At 38.7% G+C, this 18,700-nt stretch overlaps 2 protein-coding genes across 2 annotated transcripts; both read right to left on the reverse strand.

Moving 5' to 3' along the window:
- Nucleotides 1-297: 297 nt before the first annotated feature.
- On the reverse strand, nt 298-3,057 carry LOC121250399 (putative F-box/FBD/LRR-repeat protein At4g03220). The gene is made up of 3 exons (XM_041149527.1): nt 1,980-3,057; nt 870-1,052; nt 298-765 (listed from the first exon to the last, which is right to left on the reverse strand). The coding sequence occupies exons 1-3, from the start codon at nt 3,030-3,032 to the stop codon at nt 463-465; spliced, it is 1,539 nt and encodes a 512-aa protein (XP_041005461.1). The 5' UTR covers nt 3,033-3,057; the 3' UTR covers nt 298-462.
- A 2,045-nt stretch (nt 3,058-5,102) lies between these two features.
- LOC121251184 (pentatricopeptide repeat-containing protein At3g12770) lies at nt 5,103-8,124 on the reverse strand. Its single transcript, XM_041150546.1, has one exon. The coding sequence runs from the start codon at nt 8,020-8,022 to the stop codon at nt 5,767-5,769; it is 2,256 nt and encodes a 751-aa protein (XP_041006480.1). The 5' UTR covers nt 8,023-8,124; the 3' UTR covers nt 5,103-5,766.
- Nucleotides 8,125-18,700: the final 10,576 nt, after the last annotated feature.

Here is an 18,700-nt window from a genome sequence, read left to right on the forward strand (position 1 = left end):
GTGAATGATATTAAAATTTCTTCAGACAAGTGGAGCTCAGCATGGATGATCATTCGAGATGTGAAAGTTCTGTTGGACATGAAGCTGTCTAAGTGGTCTGTTAACTACATTACTAGAAACATCAATAATGTGGCTCATGCTCTTGCAAATGATGCACTTAAACTCTCTGAGGAGAGTATTGTATTGGAGGAAATTCGTTCATGTATTCATTCTTTGATCAGTTAAGTTGAATAAGAGCTTTATTCCTTTCAAAACAACAAAAAAAAAAAAAAATTCTAGATCGGTTAGTCGATTACCGATCCATCAAGGTACCTTCGTTGCTTTATAACAACATACTAATTAAGCAAAATTCATCATAGTTTTCAAAATGTATGGGTCCTACATAGTCCAGAATAGAATCCACATAACAATTTTCGACAAATATAGTACTCAACAATGATTAAAAAGCTGGGGAATATATATTTACTGAAAAGCAATTTTAGCATTAGAAGAAGCTCGCGAGAATCCCATCATCTGTGACCTGATCTTCTGTCGCCTCAGGGAATCTCTAGCAATGCAATGGCCTGTGCATAGTGTCATCTCTTGCAAGGCCTTTCCATGCTTGAGCAAAAACTTCGCTAGACTAACCTCATTCTCACATTCTAAAAACCCATGGATCTTTACTTCCTTCAGGTGGTGTAGGAAAGACTTCAGATTCTGGGTTTGAGATTCCCAAAATTGTTCTTCCTCAGAGCCGGACAAGTCCCACATTTCCCTATTCCATTGCTGAGAGGACAGAAAGATCACTTTTAATTTTCAAACTAATTTATATGTGAGCAAATTCAAGTATGAGAGAAAATTTAAATAAAAAGAAAGGTACAAAAACATACTCTCCTTTCGATCTTCTGATCATTAATGATCTTCAGAACGAGAGTCTGCAGTGTTGGAGAGTTCCTGAATAGGCATGCTAATCCTAAGACATTATTTTTGTTGAAACCAGTATGCAACTCCAAAGAATTGAGGTTACTATATGGTTGTAGATAAACAGCAAAATAATTATTGCTTGATAGAATCTGCAGTGAAAGAGAACCGAGGTTCATATATATGGAACTAGAAAATTAATATGTTACCAAATCAAACAAAATTCACTGCAAGAAAACTGTTTATTTTTTATCAGTTATTTCCTGCGAAAATGACTATTTTTTGTCAAAATGAGTATTTTAATCGCAAATAGTTATTCTCGTAATAAATGTTCGTTTTTCTTGTAGTGATTATCATATACAGCGTCATAGTTGAACACGATGCACCTACTGTGATAACGTTAATTAATATACTAAATTATAAACAACCTGCAGCATCGGTCCAGCTGAATACATGAGTTTTCACCCTTTTTTCATAGCAAAATGAGTACATGAGTTTTTAATCCTTTAAAGAAAGCTGGTTGGGTTTCTAATTTTTTGGTTTACTCCCCATATATTTTGTAATTAGGTATTTCATTCTCTCACTAGTTTTCTAACTATTTAATCTTGTCACTTGATACATAAATACATGTGTCAACCAATTAGAAATCAATATGTTATGCTAATTTATATCCACGTTAGAGCCAATTAAAAATATTAAATCCCATGAAAAAAAAAAAAAAAAAAGAGATCTGCCCCTCCCTCACCCCCATTGGTGGTGGCCTATTTAATTTGAGTCATCTCAAAGGTGGTTTTCACAAGGGGCAAGTCTAGCCGCCTTTAAGGTGGCTTAGACAACCTTGTATATATATACATATACATGGAGTTGGTGCCCCAAAGGAATCCATGTGAGGGGATTCCCCTTCTATTGTGAGCAACCTAAAGGTGGTCGAATTCCTACCAATTAAAATTCATGCCATGGATCAATATGAATCGACTGCTACTGTAACACAACATATATAGTCATGTGTATGCAAATATATTTACAGATCATGTGTCTGAGTGCAGAGAGAGGGAGAGAGAGAGAGAACTGATAAATACCTCGATACACTGGCTTCCAAACTTTAGGTAGTAGGCATGAGAGAGTCCAGAGAGAAGGTTGGATACACTCTGAATCTTTGTCACATGACTTGTATCTTCGTTTAGTACAAAGAAACCAATGGAGGCCTCATGCAGAAGACTTAAATTGTCAAAAGAACTATTATTAGTAATGGCATTATTTTCCCAGACCAGGAATCTGAGTCTCGGTGCAGTAATCTTTACCAGACTTTTGTCACTGTAAGCATCAAAACAATTCGCTACCCGCAATCGCTCCAATTTCGGACTTGAAATATACAAGCCTAATAGCTGAAAACAATTCTCCAGACTCAAATCTTCCAGTGCCCGGCAGCCAACGCTGAGATGTTTCAACCCAAAGCACGCATCGAGATTCAGTTTTCTAAGGACTGGGAACGAAGAAGCCGAGAACAAGTCCAGGAGTGAGGACTGGTTGTATAAAATGATGAGTGAAAGAGATAACGTGTGGAGCGATCTGAAACCATCCTTCATTACCGATGAAGGAGGCAAACGAAAACCCGGATAACGAGATTTCAGATTAAAAACCCTTAAAGATTCACTCGCTATTACAGATCGTGGGAAGTTGAAGTAATCGTCAGTGGCAACCTCGACATCAAGTTCTTGAACATTATGTCTGGTGGCGGACCGAATCAGACCATTTAGATGAGAAAAACTCAAATGGGCTCTGAAACGAAGCGTCCTTATGTGGGAGAATTTGTCATGAAGTGCTAAAACCTGGGTTATGAAGTCCACTCCTGTAGCAGCCGTATTATGCAAGTTCTTTTCAGTACTGTTGGGATGATTCGAATTAGTTAAAGAAATGGCATTTGGGTTAATGGTGGTGAAATCAAGGTCAGGGAAGGAGGACCAGAGAGACCTCCATCTCTTGGATAAGACACTGGTTTGTGCGATGGATTTGATGGGTAGAAGGAAGAGAATGTGATGGAGAACAGCATCAGGAAGATCGCTGATTCGGTCGATACCATTTTCAGTAGTATGGAGAAGAAGTTTCCTGCGCTTAGAATATCTTGTTTCCATTCAAAACGAGGGTACTCTCAGTAGAATATCTTGTTTTCCCCCAGGCCACGTTGTTGTGCTGAGTATGATGGTTAGGATTTGAAACTTTCAAAGAGAGAACTCAGCTGAGAACGAGAACGGCGTTCGGGTTTGTTTTGAATCTGAATATATAAAACAGAAAAACAAAACAGAACAGAAACAAAAATCTGATGGGGTGTCTTTCATGTGACCAATTGAAATAAGATGAAAATTATATCATATATAATTCTCATTATGCATTTGACAGAGTAAGTTTCCCAAACTCTGGAAATGAAGGATGATAATTAGTTTTCCCTATTGGAAGGTACACCGGTGCCATTTGGATAGTAAGTTGAGATGAAAATTGAATAAAAAATTATTATAATATTATTTTTAATATTATTATTGTTTTGGAATTTGAAAATTTTGAATTATTTATTATATTTTATCTGAAATTTTGAAAAATTATAATAATGAAATGAGATAAGTTGAGATCACTTCTCAATCCAAACGGGGCTAAGTGGATCGTTTCATGTGAATAAAGCTTGTTTTTATGCACCACATTGATATCATTTGATGCAAGGATGCTATGTAAGATTGAAGCACAATAACGACATGGTAATATTGTATTTAGTATCAAAATTTATTAAATTTCACAAATAACGATCACATCGTGTGGAATTTAAAGTAAGAAAGTATGAAACTTAATTAGATTTTGGTGGAATAATTCTCTGTTTGCATTGATGAGAATATAAAGAGTTTACATGATAAGTACAACAAAGAATATTCACAAAGGATATGTGCTATAGTTACATTCGATAGGTATCTAATGATAACTATTTTTCTGTTCCTATATATTCTGAGCTTATTAGAATTGGAACTGAACTTTGAGTTTATTGTTGTGTTGATAAGTCTTTGGAGTTAGTTGTTTGAGTCTGAGTAGGATCCTCAACATGCCCTTTCAAGCTCATGAGAGGTGCAACAGTCATGAGTTTGTCTCTTAGAATTAAAAACCTCCCAGCAGGAAGGCCCTTGGTGAAAATATCAGCACACTAATATTTAGTGGAAATGTAATTAATTACAATATCCTTGTGAAGAACCTTCTCCCTAATGAAATGATAATCAACTTCAATACATTTACTTGCATGAAAAATTGGGTTAGAAGCTAATGCAATAGCTCCTATATTGCCGCACCAAAGTCGAGGAGCAGCAGTTAAGTTGATCTGTAACTCCTTTAATAACATCTTTAACCAATATAATTCAACTGTTGCAATAGCCATGGAGCGATATTTTAACATAGTAATTATAATGTGAATATAATTTAAGTTGGTAGTAAAGATTTAAATATAATTCTTCATAACATCTAACTTGATAGCCTTTTAACACAGTAATAGAAAGTTGTCACAAAAACATGTTTAATCTTTGAACGAACGTTCTTAAATAAGGTTCGAACGTTTTTAAGTAACGTTCGAACATTCTTAATTAGTACGGTTCGGATGTTTAAAAACCTTGCAACATTAGTTAAACATTCTTAAATAGCGTTCTTAAGTAATGTTTATTGTACAAGATACGGTGGAACCTCATTTAAGACTAGTAAAAGTTTGTTTGAACTTAACGATAGCATGGCGAATGTATTTCACAACTTTCATATGAAAAATACATGAGAATTTTTTGTGGCGGAAAAAAGAGTCCCAAAAATTGTTGTTTGAACAGATTATTAAAACGTTCAAACATCAGAAAAAATTTTAAAGCTTCACAAAAACTAAATTTGTTGTTGTGTATATAAATGCAAGAAAAAAGTAAGCAAAATAGAGAGATTGACCTCCAAATTTAGAAGGAAATATATAGGTATCATCAGGCACGGGAGACTCCTGATAGAAATTAGCTGATTGCACCATGCCACAGGTAATCTTTGCCACGGTCATGTTGACAGGCCTTCGGTGAGAAATCTCAATGCTGGAAGTTGCCAAGAAACTCAGTTGACCCTTAATGCCAAAAACCTTTATTGGAGTTTTCATGGCGACGGGCTAATACAGTGGTTATGAACTCCATGACCCTAGTTCGACTCTGTTGGATTTTCTCGATCGAGACTTTCTTGTAACTTTTGGTGGGAGGACTAAAATCGGATAAAAGGCTGACTTGGGCTATGGACTTGAGGGGTAAGAAAGAGAGTATGGGGTGCAGAATGGCATCTGGGAGATCGCTGATCCAGTCCTCGACATGCTTGTTCTCTTCTTTGAGAAGAAGCTCTTTTGTTCTGTCTTTGTAGCCCTGCAGGATTCCCCGGCTGCGTTTGTCTCTTCCTGGAGAATATATTTTTTTTATCATTGATGCCCTGGTTTCCATGGCTGTATTTGGTGGGTTAAGAACTTTGAAGGTTGGAATCTTAAAAGTTATTTCAAATGCTAGACCTGACGGGGGGAAATCCCTGCGCCTTCCATTCATTCAGCTGAAAGAGAGACGGTATTTGTGGCTGAATGTTATTGCTTCTGGCAATATCTATGGCTGTTCGTATCAAAAATCCAATAGCTAAAGCCATCTCAGGTTAGCACCTTTCTAACATGTAAGTGTAGATAATTTAAAGTCTACCCCTCAGAATGATTTCGTGCCAAAATGTTACTTCCAAGTTTCAGCTTGGTATCACAACGAGCTGTAGCAGCTGGGACATTGGTTTGCTTCACAAAGCTGAACTGAACCAAAGTAAACTTACTTTAATGTCAAGAGCTAGCCTTCACTCTCACCAATAATCTCCACATGAACAAAATCCATCCTTGAAATGATGAAAACGTTTTGCATCCCGAACAACTATCTCCCTATTAACAAGCTTCGAAATAAGCTTAGTCGCCGAATGGCAATTTACACATGCCCGTAGATTCTTTGTTATTCTAAGGGTAGTTCCAGGAGGTGTACTTATGAGACCATAGGCAATTGCTAGCCTTTCACTATGATTACATAGAGTTTCCTCTGTCTCTTCATAATTCAGGTCATGTAGAATGGATTCTGCATGTGGGACAAATCCTGCCTCCTTCAATCTCTTCTCCAGTTTCTCAAGCTCCTCAGAAATTTCCTTGTACCTTGGATGTGACTTGTCTCCCACACGGAATGCCTGAAGTTTCCCATTGATCTCAATCAAACTATACCCATAGTCCTTAGTCAAACCTTTCTCCTTCATCAATACACGTACCTTTCCAACATGATTCCACAAACGGGCAGAAGCATAGAGATTTGAAAGCTGCACATAATGCCCTGTCTCATACGGGTCTAATGTAAAAAGATGCTTCGCGGCAAATTCTCCCAATGTCAAGTGGCGATAGATCTTGCATGCACTCAGAAGTGCTCCCCAAACACTTACACCTGGTTCAATTGGCATGTTGGTTATGAAATCATAAGCCTCATCCAAACGGCCTGCACGTCCAAGAAGATCGACCACACAAGCATAATGTTGGTGTCGAGGCTCAATCCCAAAATACCTCATGCTGTGGAAAAGTTCCCATCCCTCTTCTACAAGGCCTGAATGATTGCATGCTGTTAGGAGCCCAACAAAGGTGACGTCATTGGGGCATACCCCATCTTGCTTCATTGCATAGTAAAGATCAATGGCTTCTCGGCCCTGACCATGCAATCCATAGCCAACAATCATGGAGCTCCACACAACCACGTCCTTATCAAGTGTTCTATCAAAAACAATGCGAGCCAAATCAACACTTCCACATTTTGCATACATGTCAATAAGGGCTGTATTGACAAGAACATCATCACTATACTCACTCCTCATGATATAGTCATCCATCCATCTTGCTAATTCAAGGGACCCCACTTGGGAACAAGCTAAGATGGCAGACCTCGCAGTTATAGAATCTATCCGTATTTTCTTAGATATCATCTCACGGAATAGCTCTACAGCTTCCTCAGCAAAACCGTTCTTTGCATAACCTGAAATCATGGCATTCCACAGAATCACACTTGGTATCTCCATCTGATCAAAAAAGGATCGCGCAAGTGTCACCTGCCCACATTTTGCATACATGGAAGTGAGTGAGATGAGTAAGTCTGGTTCATATTCAAGGCCCATTTTAATGACACAGCCCTGCACTGATTTCCCTTGCTGCAGATCCTCAACATCTGTGTAAGCCCTTAGAACACTCACGAGTGCTATCCAATCAGGTCTCGTACTACTGTGTCTCATTTGACTGAATATTCTCAATGCTTCCATAGGCTCACCATTTTGTGCATACCCAGAGATAATGGAAGTCCATGAGACAACATTCCTATCACATAAATCATCAAACACCACCCTAGAAAGCCCAATCTGACCACATTTTGCATACAATGCAACAAGCGCATTCTGTACCAACACGTCGGATTGGAACCCATGTCTAAATATCTGCGCATGAACCTGCCATCCCATTTTGAGAGCTGGCAAGCCACTGCAAGCCTTAAGCACATGCATAAAAGTAAAGCTATCCGGACTAACCCCTGCCATCTGCATATTCGTGTACATTTCAAGAGCATCTCCAAACATATCATGCCTCGAATAACTTCTAATGATCGCATCCCACAGAAAAACGTCCGGGTTACAAAATTCATCAAACAGGTTACGTGCATAACGAATTTCTCCAAGATTCGTGCTTTTATTGATCAATTTAGTGGTCAAAATCAAAATATCGTGAGATCCAGAGACCAGTAACTGGGAATGGATTTGATTCAAATGGCTCTTGTGGGTCGAATTATCGATGAGAGATTCGAAGATCGCGTCCGGATCAACTGCGTGATGAGATTTGGCCTTTTCTAAATAGGAGTCCAGATGAAGAGGTGATGATGAATAGCAGTGATTAAAAAATGTGTAAAGAGAAGCACGAAACTCAGACGATATCGCCTTTATAGGATCCAACTGTCGGACTTTGGCGGGAAGGGAAAAGAAATTAAAAGAAGAAGCGTTGAAGAGTTTCCTAGCGAGAGATAGGTTCAGAGTCATGTGTGTGTTTTCTACCATCGCTTTGAAACTGACGCTGTTGATAGAAGCTAGCAACCTTCGGAATTGCGTGGAGGTTATGTTTAGAATTTGTCGTTCGAAAGAATATTTGACCCGAACATTGTTTTAGTTTATCCAAAACTTTGTTCTCAATTTTAATGTGTTTTTTTTTTTTATTATTTGTACTTATCGTAACAAGGATGTTCGTTGGGGTCGGGGTGCCTCTACCGGGTCCCCTACTCTTGTATCCCTTTAACTTCCATGGAAAACAAAAACAAACTAACAATAAAGGCCGACTTTGAAAGCGCATTTTCATTCCGGTGACTTGCTTAATTCCCATTGAAGTTTCAGCGAGTTCTTACTTTTTTTTTCCCACACATTTATTCGAAAGGGAAGCCATATGAGTTTCTAAGAATGTCCCTAAAGACCACATGCGTGTATGCCAATTGAAGATTTGGCCTGTTAACTTTGGAACTGTAGATGCAAGAGTTTGGTTAGGATTAAGTGACTAAAATGATATGTTTAGATATGATTAGGTGACTAAGATGATAGACTTCATCTTATATTGAGATTTATATTTTGGATAAATGTAAAATAATTTGAATTTCTCTAAAGTTGTTTTAATCTTATCTAGATGTTGTTAGCTAAGAAGTGTTTTAGATAAATTAGAAGTGTAGAAGTCGAGTTTCAAGAGATAGATCTTATTCAGAGAAGAGTTTGAATATGAAACTACCAATACTGAGAATATAAGTATCAGGTGCCAGCAAACCACCAGAAGAGTTTCACTGTGACTTGGAAATTGCTTCCAAAAATATATTTGAACTGCCCTACTAATTAGGAACATCAGATATTCAATTCTAGATATTTGTTTACAGTATTTTCCAGTACATATTTTGGTGAGAAAATTTCTTGGAGAATTTTCATATTGTTCATCTCAAAAAGTATAATCGTTAATCCAAGATTGAGATAACGTGATCGTGATTCAGCCATTGAAATTACAAGAGAAAAGTCAATATTTGGAGATCCTTAAAAGTTCTGGATACTATTATGGTAGAGGCAAACAGGTCATTTGTCTTGTCAAGTAAGAGAGTCAATTGACAAAAATTTTAGAATTGAGACTTACTTGTACTTGATTTTTAAATAACAAAATTGATTTCTCTGGATTTGACTGTCCCGTAAGATTTTACCTTTAAAGAGCTCTTTAAAAGGTTTACATTCATTACTAATCTTGTTGTTATACAATTTATTTACTTTATGTTATTATTTTATTATTAAATAATTGCATGATTGACGACTAATCAATTTATTAAATGAATTGATAGATCTTTGTATTACAATATAGAGACATTTGGATAACTTCACAAACAAATCATGTCATGACAACCATATACAACAAATTATGAAATTTAGAGCTAGCGTTCAGCGTCGTGGAATTGACGGAATATTCTAATACTCATGTCCAACCCTTACAAAAATAAATAAATCGAATATTCTCTAGTAGTCTTGGGGTTGGATCTCTTTTGGTCCATGCATGAATATTCCTTTAATTTTTTTTGTTTCTTTCTAGTTTCTTGGTTATATATTTAATCAGTTCTGGAGTACTCATAGTAATCCTTTAGTTTGGAAGATTTTTTTTTTTATTTTTTTATTTTTTACCGAAGAGCCAGTAACCACCCACATAGCAGTTCCGTCCCAATTTTATTAAAAAAAGAAAATAAAACTCACTTGTGACAGAAGAATACCGTAGAAATAAAAGGACACGTTAGGTTTACAGAAAATATCCCCATCCATCAATGGAATAAATCCCCATGCATCAACCAACCTATACCAGGACCAACAAGACACCATCTAAAATTTTGACACTTGGAGTTACAAATTCCTAAAAAAATATACAGAAATTGATTTGAATGATCTTGCTTGATTGTAGGCTGGATGTGCTCTGCTCAGTTTCCCTGATCTTCGCAATTTGTCTTTATACGGCCCCTCAAGATTGAGCTTCCATCAGCAAGCCCAATCTTGTTTCTTAAGATTTCGGTTCTTTGTCTTGACAATGGCTTTGTCAGCAGATCAGCCAATTGGTCTTGTGTATGAACATGCCAAACTTGGAGAGAACCACGTTGAACCAGATCACGAACAAAATGGAGATCGATTTGTATGTGTTTCATGCGTGAATGTTAGACCGGATTGAAACTTAGATGCGTAGCACCAAGATTATCACAGAGTAATAAGGGAGCTATGTTAAGTGGAAAACCCAGCTCGTGGAGGAGTCCAAGGAGCCACATTGTCTCGGATACCGCATTTGCAAGAGCTCGATATTCAGCTTCGGTGGTAGATCTTGCAACTACCCTTTGTTTCTTTGAGCCCCATGAAATGGGATTTGGGCCTAAGAAGCTAATGTAGGCAGATGTGGATCGATCATCAATATTCCCAGCCCAATCAGCATCGGAGTAGGTGATTAAAGCTAAAGATCCAGATTTTGTGAGTTGTATACCATGGAAGATGGTTTGCTTTAAGTACCGAAGAAGCCTTTTTGTTGTTGTGAAGTGATTGGTGGTAGGCTTGTGCATGAATTGGAACAACTTATTAACCACGAATGAAATATCTGGACGCGTTAAAGAAAGGTACTGCAGGCTGCCAATGATCCTTCGAAATTTTGTGCTGTCCGCATTTGCTGTGCCATCAAGTAACTTGAGAGGCTGAGTTGTTGAAAGAGGAGTTGAGACATCTTTGGCACCACTCATGTTGGTATTTGATAGTAACTCTCGAATGTGCTTGTGTTGTAAGAGAAATAGTCCAGCTTGAGTAGAAACAACTTCCACACCAAGAAAAAAAATGAAGTAAACCCATATCCTTAAGAAAGAAACGATCTCCCAGTTTCTTGATGATTAAAGCCACAAAATTTTTGTTATTTCCTGTAATCACAAGATCATCGACATACACCAAGAAATAACAGATTATAGAGTCCTTCCAATGAATAAACAAAGATGAATCAGCTCTAGAATTTTCAAACCCAAGCTCAAGCAGTACATTTTCTAGTGTAGTGTACCAAGCCCTAGGGGCTTGTTTGAGACCATATATTGCCTTTTTAAGCCTGCAAACATGATTTGGTTTAGATGGATCCTTGAAACCTGGGGGTTGAATCATATAAATAGTCTCAGATAATGCACTATGTAAAAAGGCATTATTAACGTCCATTTGTCTTAAATCCCAACCATTCGCAACAACAATAGACAAAACAGTTCAAATGGTGGCTGGTTTAACTACTGGACTGAAAATCTCTTTGTAATCAAGCTCTAGATGCTGATTATAACCCTTTACAACTAACGGGCTTTGAATCGATCCACTGATCCATCAGGTTTTCTCTTGACCCTGAACACCCACTTGCAGCCACTGGATTACAGTTCAAAGGAAGTGGTACTAAATCTCAAGTTCCATGCTTCATGAGAGCTGTAAGCTTACTAGACATAGCATCACGCCATTGTGGTTGAGATAAGGGCCGACTCACACAGGTTGGTTCAATGGTCTCAGGAAGTGGATGTTTAGACTCAGAATGGAGTTGTTTTGGTTTGAAAATTTTGTTCATTGACCGAGTGGTCATTTGGTAAAGACGGGAAACAGTTGGGTATGAGGGAATTTGGGCATTTAGGTTTTGGGAGTTTTCAGTTTGTCCAATTGGTTGCTCAACAGGTGAGGCATGAGTGCTCAGTGAGTGTGAATCATGCAGACCAGTGTTGGGATTACAACTAGGAGATAACGAATTTAAGTGCAATGAATTTTGACCTAGATTTTCAGATGAAATCGGAGGAGGAGAAGAAGAAGGGTTAACAAGATTACCTGAGGAGGATGCATCGACGGCGGCTACACCTTCCGGAGTAGTTGATACGAGCAGCAGAGCAGACGACATTGGCGAGGGCACTGGCACGGGCACGAGCGTCACCTGGGCATCGAAGAACAGAGAGGGATTTTGAGATTCGGGTGTGTGGGTTTTCGGTTTGGTAGAAGACAGAGTGGGAGTGTTTGGTTCATCAAATAGAACATGCCTAAAAATGTAAATCTTGTGAGTTTTAAGATCAAGACATTTGTAGGCGTTTTCGGTTTGAGAGTACCCGAGAAACATAGAGGGTGAGAATTTTGGCTGCATTTTATGAGTGTTGTAAGGCCGAGTAAGTGGGTAACAAAGATACCCAAATTTTCTTAATTTGAGATAATTTAATTTTTGACCAAAGAGAGCTTCAAAAGGGGGATCAATTTTGAAGAAGAGAAGTGGGTTGCCTATTGATTAAATAGGATGCTGTTTAGAAAGCATGAGGCCAATTTGGAAAAGGTAGCGATGTGTCATGAAGAAAAGTGAGACCTATTTTAACAAGATGACGGTGACGACGCTCAGAGACACCATTTTGTTGTGAGGTGTGTGGGGCGGTGGTATAATGACCAATACCATTTATCAATAAAAATGATTTTAAAGCAATGAATTCCCCACCATTATCAGAGTACAAATTTTTTATTTTGGTTTGGAAGCATGTTTCTACAAATTTTTTGACGTGAGGGAAAATTGTAGACACCCCGGATTTTGCAGCCATTGGATAGAACCGCATGTATTTTGTGAAGTGATCAATCAAAATGAGGTTATAACGAGATCCGTCGATTCCGGTATAATGTGCAGGTCCCCAAACATCAGTGTAAATGAGTTCAAGTGGTGCATGACTTTGAAGACTATTGGTATGAAAAGGTTGTTTATGAGCTTTATTAATGGAGCATGAACTACATAATTGAGAAAGATTTTTTTCTTTGACAACAGGAAGAGAAAAACTTTTTAACAAGATGATGAACTATTCGAAGAGATGGATGTCCAAGGAGCTTGTGCCACCCATCAATTGAGGTCCGCTCGTGCACATTAGCAACCATGTTGGAGGTGGGAGACATCATTGATTCCAAAAAAATATAAACACCATTTTCACACACTCCTTGAAGTAGAATTGCCCCCGTGATCTTGTCCTTCACAAAGAAATGAAAAGGATGAAATTCAACAAAAACGTTGTTTTGTTTGGTAAGATGATGAACGAAAAGTAAATTTTTGGAAAGATTTGGAACACAAAGAGTATCACTCAGGATAAAAGTGCGATTGGGTGAATGTAATTCCAAAGAACCAATGTGTGAGACAGCCAAACCTGAACCATCCCTAAGAATCACTTCATCAATACCATCATATTCATTGTGAATGGACAAATTTGCAAGATCACCAGTTATATTGTGCGAGGCCGCTGAGTCCATGAGCCAAGTTTTGTCTTTGCCATTAGAAGAGGTTACACAGTTGACTGTGAAATCTTTGGACTAGAGTTGAGGACAGTGCTTTGCGGTATGGCCTATTTGCTCACAAAACTGACAGCGCGGTGTGTAACGTTTCTGATTGTTGTTGGGCTTCCCAGACCCATGGTTGGAGTGATGTCCATCACGTTAGTGGCCATTTTATTGGTGGGCTGAGTTTTGGCCTTGATTTCGGTATGGCCCGTTCGGTTTATAAGACTTCTTTGAAAAGTCACCCCCAGATGAAGGATGGCTTTTGTTTGTGAAATTTGCCGTCATCACCATTTGTTGAGTAGCAGCTTCCAGACGCCGAAGTTAAGATTCGTGACCCACTAAGAGGTCGTGCAGCTCTTCAAACACCAAGGACTTCTCCCGTGCTCGGATCGGTGTAGCTATCTCACGGAAATCAAGCCCTAACCCATTCAAGACATAGAGGGTTAAATTGTCATCAGAAATTGGATGATCGATGATGGCGATTTCATCCGCCAGAGCCTTCACAGCATGCAAAAAGTCAAAAATTGACCTATTTCCACGTTGAATCAAGGTGAGTTCCTCCTTGAGTTGCATAGCCCTTGTTCTTGAACGGCTAGCATATAACGTCTTGAGTTTATTCCAAGCCTCATGTGATGTTTTTGCCGTGGCTATGAGTGGTGTGATTGTGGGGGGATGTAGAGACTAGGATGGCACTGAGGATAAGTTTATCCTGACGAACCCAATAAGTTTTGTTGAGATCGGTAGTTGAAGTGCCGACTGGAGGAGGGCAAGGAGATATGCCATTGACATAGTCAAGCAAATAATAGCCAATAAGGAGTGCTTCAAATTGAGCACACCATTGAGGAAAGGTAAAGGGTGTTAACTTTTCATTGATTTGGGCAGTGATATTGAGGGCAATAAGTTGTTTATCAGTGCCGGATATGGTATGGGTATTGAGTGGAATGGATTCTGAGGAGGACGACATATTGGGGATCGGATGCTCTTGAGAGAATGGCTCTTCTGATACCATATAAAAGAATTAACACTTCTGTTGTCAAAGAAATTTTCCACACTTTATTGATGTAATGGGACCTGACTTATATACATAGCTAGGAAAATCTATTTACGGCAATGTACATCAATTTGCCTAAAACTATGCAGCAGTTACAGATTTGTTAAAATAAATGCAACGGTTACAAAAATATACAAAAATTGATTTGAATGATCTTGCTTGATTGTAGGCTAGATATGCTCTACTCAGTTTTCCTAATCTTTGCAATCTGTCTTTATACCTTTAGCAACAAACTTTGCCAGGCTATCAGCAGAAGGATTACGCTCTCTGTAAATGTGATTACAGGTAAACCAAATCTCATCAAGAGAACTCATAACCTCTTCCCATAAATCCTCCAGGTACCACAAACCGCATCTCCTGTTACTAATCCAATCAGTAATCAGTTTTGAATCCATTTCAATCTCAATGGCCTCAAATCCCATATATCGAGCAAACCTCATTCCATGATACAACTCCATTGCCTCTGCATGATTATTAGTACATTGACCAAGAGGAAAAGAGAAACCCAAAACCATATCACCAGAATGATATCTTATAACTCCCCTTGCACCCGACGCACCAAGATTTCCCAATGAACATCCATCCACATTTAGTTTACACCATCCCCTCTTAGGTCTCTCCCACTTTACAATTCTCTCTGCTTTTTTTTAGCCTGTGGGATGGGAAGACTTAAAGCCTATAAAATCTCCTCATCTCTTCTGCTAAAACTTTCCTGACCTTTCATTTTTGAACCCACCCAAGATAGCCCGTACTTTATAGAGATCCATACCGTTTCAATAGATTCCTGAGTGCCTTCCATACAAGTCTTACATCTCCTCCACCATAATCTCTAAGTAACAATAATTGAAAGGATACCCAAAACTGCCCTCTGCAAAAGGACCTTTTTGCACGTCGAAACCAGCATTCAATCTTTTCTTTCCATGATCTTCCTGCCAAAAACGGCATGCCTAAATGAGAACAACATTGTCTCCAAAGTTGTGTAGCAAATTCCCCCATAGCAAGAACATGGTTATGATCTTCATAAGCACTCAAAGGATAGCAACCACACCTTGAGACAATATTAATGCCAACTCGACATAATCTGTCATCCACCGATAAACAAACATGCAAGGCTTTCCACATCAAAAATGACATTTTTTTTGGAAGGGAAGGGTGCCAGATCCATTCCATCCATTGCACACGTGATGCATGAACTCTTAGGCAATCCCTAGCACTTCGAGTTGTGAATTTTCCATCCATTTTCAATGTCTAGATTAGAACATAGCGGTTCCTCTCCCACCCAATGATCCCTCTAGAAAGACAAGTTTCCATTTTTTACACACCACAAGGAATTTTTTTGCACCATTGGAAAATTCCACATGAGCATACGCCAAAAACTAGTTCCCTTTGAAGGATCAACAAGTGAAATATGTCCTGAACCCACATACTTTGCTAAGAAAAATTGAGCCCATAAAGTTTTTCCTTGTAGAAGATTCCAAATTGGCTTCATATGAAAATAATTTTACACATCCTAAAGATTTCGGAGTGCCATGCCACCTTCCATCACCGGCTTACACATCCCCTCCCACGAGCACCATTTCTTTTTTGGTTTCCCATCACTAAGACCCCAGAAAAAGTACTCATTAATCTCTTGATTTTCTCCAACTCACTATCTGGCGTAGAAAAAATAGATAAGCAGTGTATCGGCATACTTTGCAAAACATGTTTTAGTAAGAGTAGTCTAGCGCCACTTGACAACAACTTTCCTTTACATCCCTCTAATTTGCTTCTAACTTTATTCACTATCTCCTCAAAATGATGTGTCAATAATCGCCCTGAAATAATAGGAACCCCTAGGTAAGTAAAAGGTAACTTACTTTCACTAAAACCTATGAGCTGAAGCAACATGCAGCGCCTTGCAAGGGTAATTTTGTTAGAGAAAATAATTGAAAATTTTACTTTATTGACAACCTGCCCTGACCATGCTTCATAATCATTGCAAAATCTTTATGATGGCTCGCATCGAATCTTTTCCTCTATTAGAAAAAACTACAATATCATTAGCATATAATAAGTGAGAGATTACGGGAGATCCCCTCGGAAGGAGGAAAGATTTTATTTTCCCGGTAGCAACCTGATCCTTTATCAAGCGAGAGAGAATTTCCTCTACCAAGATAACAAGGTACGGAGAAAGAGGGTCCCCTTGTCGCAGTCCCCTACCATCTTTGAAAAAACCTTTTGGAACACCATTCTAACAATTGCAAACCAAGGGGACGAGATGTACTTCCTAATTAAGCCACACACTCTTTCAGAAAAAACCAAAATAGGCCATAACATGAAGAAGGAACTCCCAATCAATGCTATCATATACCTTAGCTATATCTATTTTAAGCACCACATTCCCCCCACGGGTTGGTTTATTCAGACCAGGAATCAATTCTTGTGTTAAACTTATATTTTCTTAAATGTTCCGCCTAGGAATAAAGGCCCTTGCTCTGGAAAAATATTCCGATCTAGCAAAGGAGAAATATGGTTAACAAGAATTTTAGAGTAAACCTTATAGATTATGGAACACAAGCTAATAGGACGAAACTTGTCAAAATTGGTTGGGTTCTCCACTTTTGGAATAAGCACGAAAAAAGAGGTAGAGTAAAACCTGGGAAATACTCCACCCTAAATAAACTCTACAACTGCATCAATCACATCTCTACTAACAATATTCCAACAAACACGGAAAAAACTTGAATTAAAACCATCCGGGCCTGGGCAACTATCCACAGGAATGGAGCTGATTGCATCATATACCTCCTTTGACGATGGCCTCTTGCACAAAATATCATTTTCCTCCTCAGTTACCACCTTCGCCGCTAGATCATCAAGATTCGGGAAGGTAGAACATGGACGAGCCTCCAAGAACTTTTGGGAATAGACGATCGCACCATTATGAACCTGCTCAGCAGAAGTCAGTAGCATGCCATCCCCTAACCTGATCATATTAATCATTTGCTTTTGCCTCTTACTAACTGCACAAAAAAAAAATAGCATTATCCTTACCCTTTGTTAACCAACTTTGTTTTGCCTGTTGGGCCAATCGTGTTTCTTCCCTTTCCATCCATACTGATAGTTCTAGCAGGGAAGCCAATGAATCAGATTCCAAGTCTTCCGAATATCCATCCTCCAGATTTGCCTCTAGCCCTTCAATTCGTGACTCCAATTCTTCAATATGAGTCTGCGTTTGCCCAAACACCTGTTTATTCCACACCTATAGAGCAATTTTAAGCCTCATAAGTTTATTGGCCAATCGGAATAGCCCCAACCCAGATGTCTCTTCTTCCCAAACCCGAGAAACAAGTTCCGTAAAGCTGTCATGCAAAATCCGCATTTGCTGAAACTTGAAGGATGGGAAACCATAAGAGGCACCGACCATATCCAAGTTAATGACCATCGGAGAATGATCCGATGATGTGTGGGGGAGATATTTCAGTGAAACATTCGGAAAAACATCCCTAGCCTCCACATTCAATAAACCACAATCCAAACGAGCCCAACTCTGAGTTATGTTTAGATGCCCATTACACCAAGAAAAGGATCTCCCCGTGAACGACATCTCCATAAGCCCATAGGAATCAATACACAAGTTGAACTCTTCCATAGCACTAGCCAAGCGAGGTCTCCCTCCACACCTTTCTCTATCATTTCGAATTATATTAAAACCACCCACAACCATCCATGGTATCAAAACACAATTCGAATCTTCCAAGTGTCTCCAGAAATCACGTCTCTCATTATAGCTACACTTTGCATAAACAAACATTAATAGAACTAGCTGCACATTTTCAATAACTTTGACAGTAACATGTTGCTCACTCATGTTCTCTACAACCAGGTTTGCCTCAGTCTTCCACATGATCCATAGTTTCCCACTGACCTCTTCATTAGACGACAATCATCAAAATTTAAAGTATGTCTCCACCATTTGCAATCTAGAGCCACTCATCATAGGTTCAACTATAACCAAAATTTTGTGGTGATACCGTGAATTCAATTTTCTTATACGCTTCCTCGATGTACCTAATCCACGGACATTCTAGTATAAGTATGAACTCATTGTAAATTAAGACGTTAGGGCTTGCTCACAACTGTAGTAGAACCCCGTAATTTAATTTCTTTCTTCTTTCTATCAGCTTATTCTGTCACCCAAGAGTTCGACATAACATCCTTCCCTTTTGCCAGAGGCACCATTTCTTCTTCAGATTCAAAATCTGAACACACTTGACCTTTGTCCAGATAATTAAAGCCATCTAGCGCAAGAGATCTTACATCCGAAGCTTTCACCATGCAGTCCCCATGATCTGTATGCCCTTCCTCTCT

This window comes from Juglans microcarpa x Juglans regia, chromosome 2D, assembly GCF_004785595.1.
Source record: "Juglans microcarpa x Juglans regia isolate MS1-56 chromosome 2D, Jm3101_v1.0, whole genome shotgun sequence".
In the NCBI taxonomy this organism is placed as follows: Eukaryota; Viridiplantae; Streptophyta; class Magnoliopsida; order Fagales; family Juglandaceae; genus Juglans; species Juglans microcarpa x Juglans regia.

Coding starts and splice junctions, on each gene's coding strand:
- LOC121250399 (XM_041149527.1), bottom strand. CDS start 3,032: ATGGAAACAAGATATTCTAAGCGCAGGAAACTTCTTCTCCATACTACT. Junction 1,053..1,979: donor TTGGAAGCCAGTGTATCGAG/GTATTTATCAGT, acceptor CTTTCACTGCAG/ATTCTATCAAGCAATAATTA. Junction 766..869: donor ATCAGAAGATCGAAAGGAGA/GTATGTTTTTGT, acceptor CTGTCCTCTCAG/CAATGGAATAGGGAAATGTG.
- LOC121251184 (XM_041150546.1), bottom strand. CDS start 8,022: ATGGTAGAAAACACACACATGACTCTGAACCTATCTCTCGCTAGGAAA.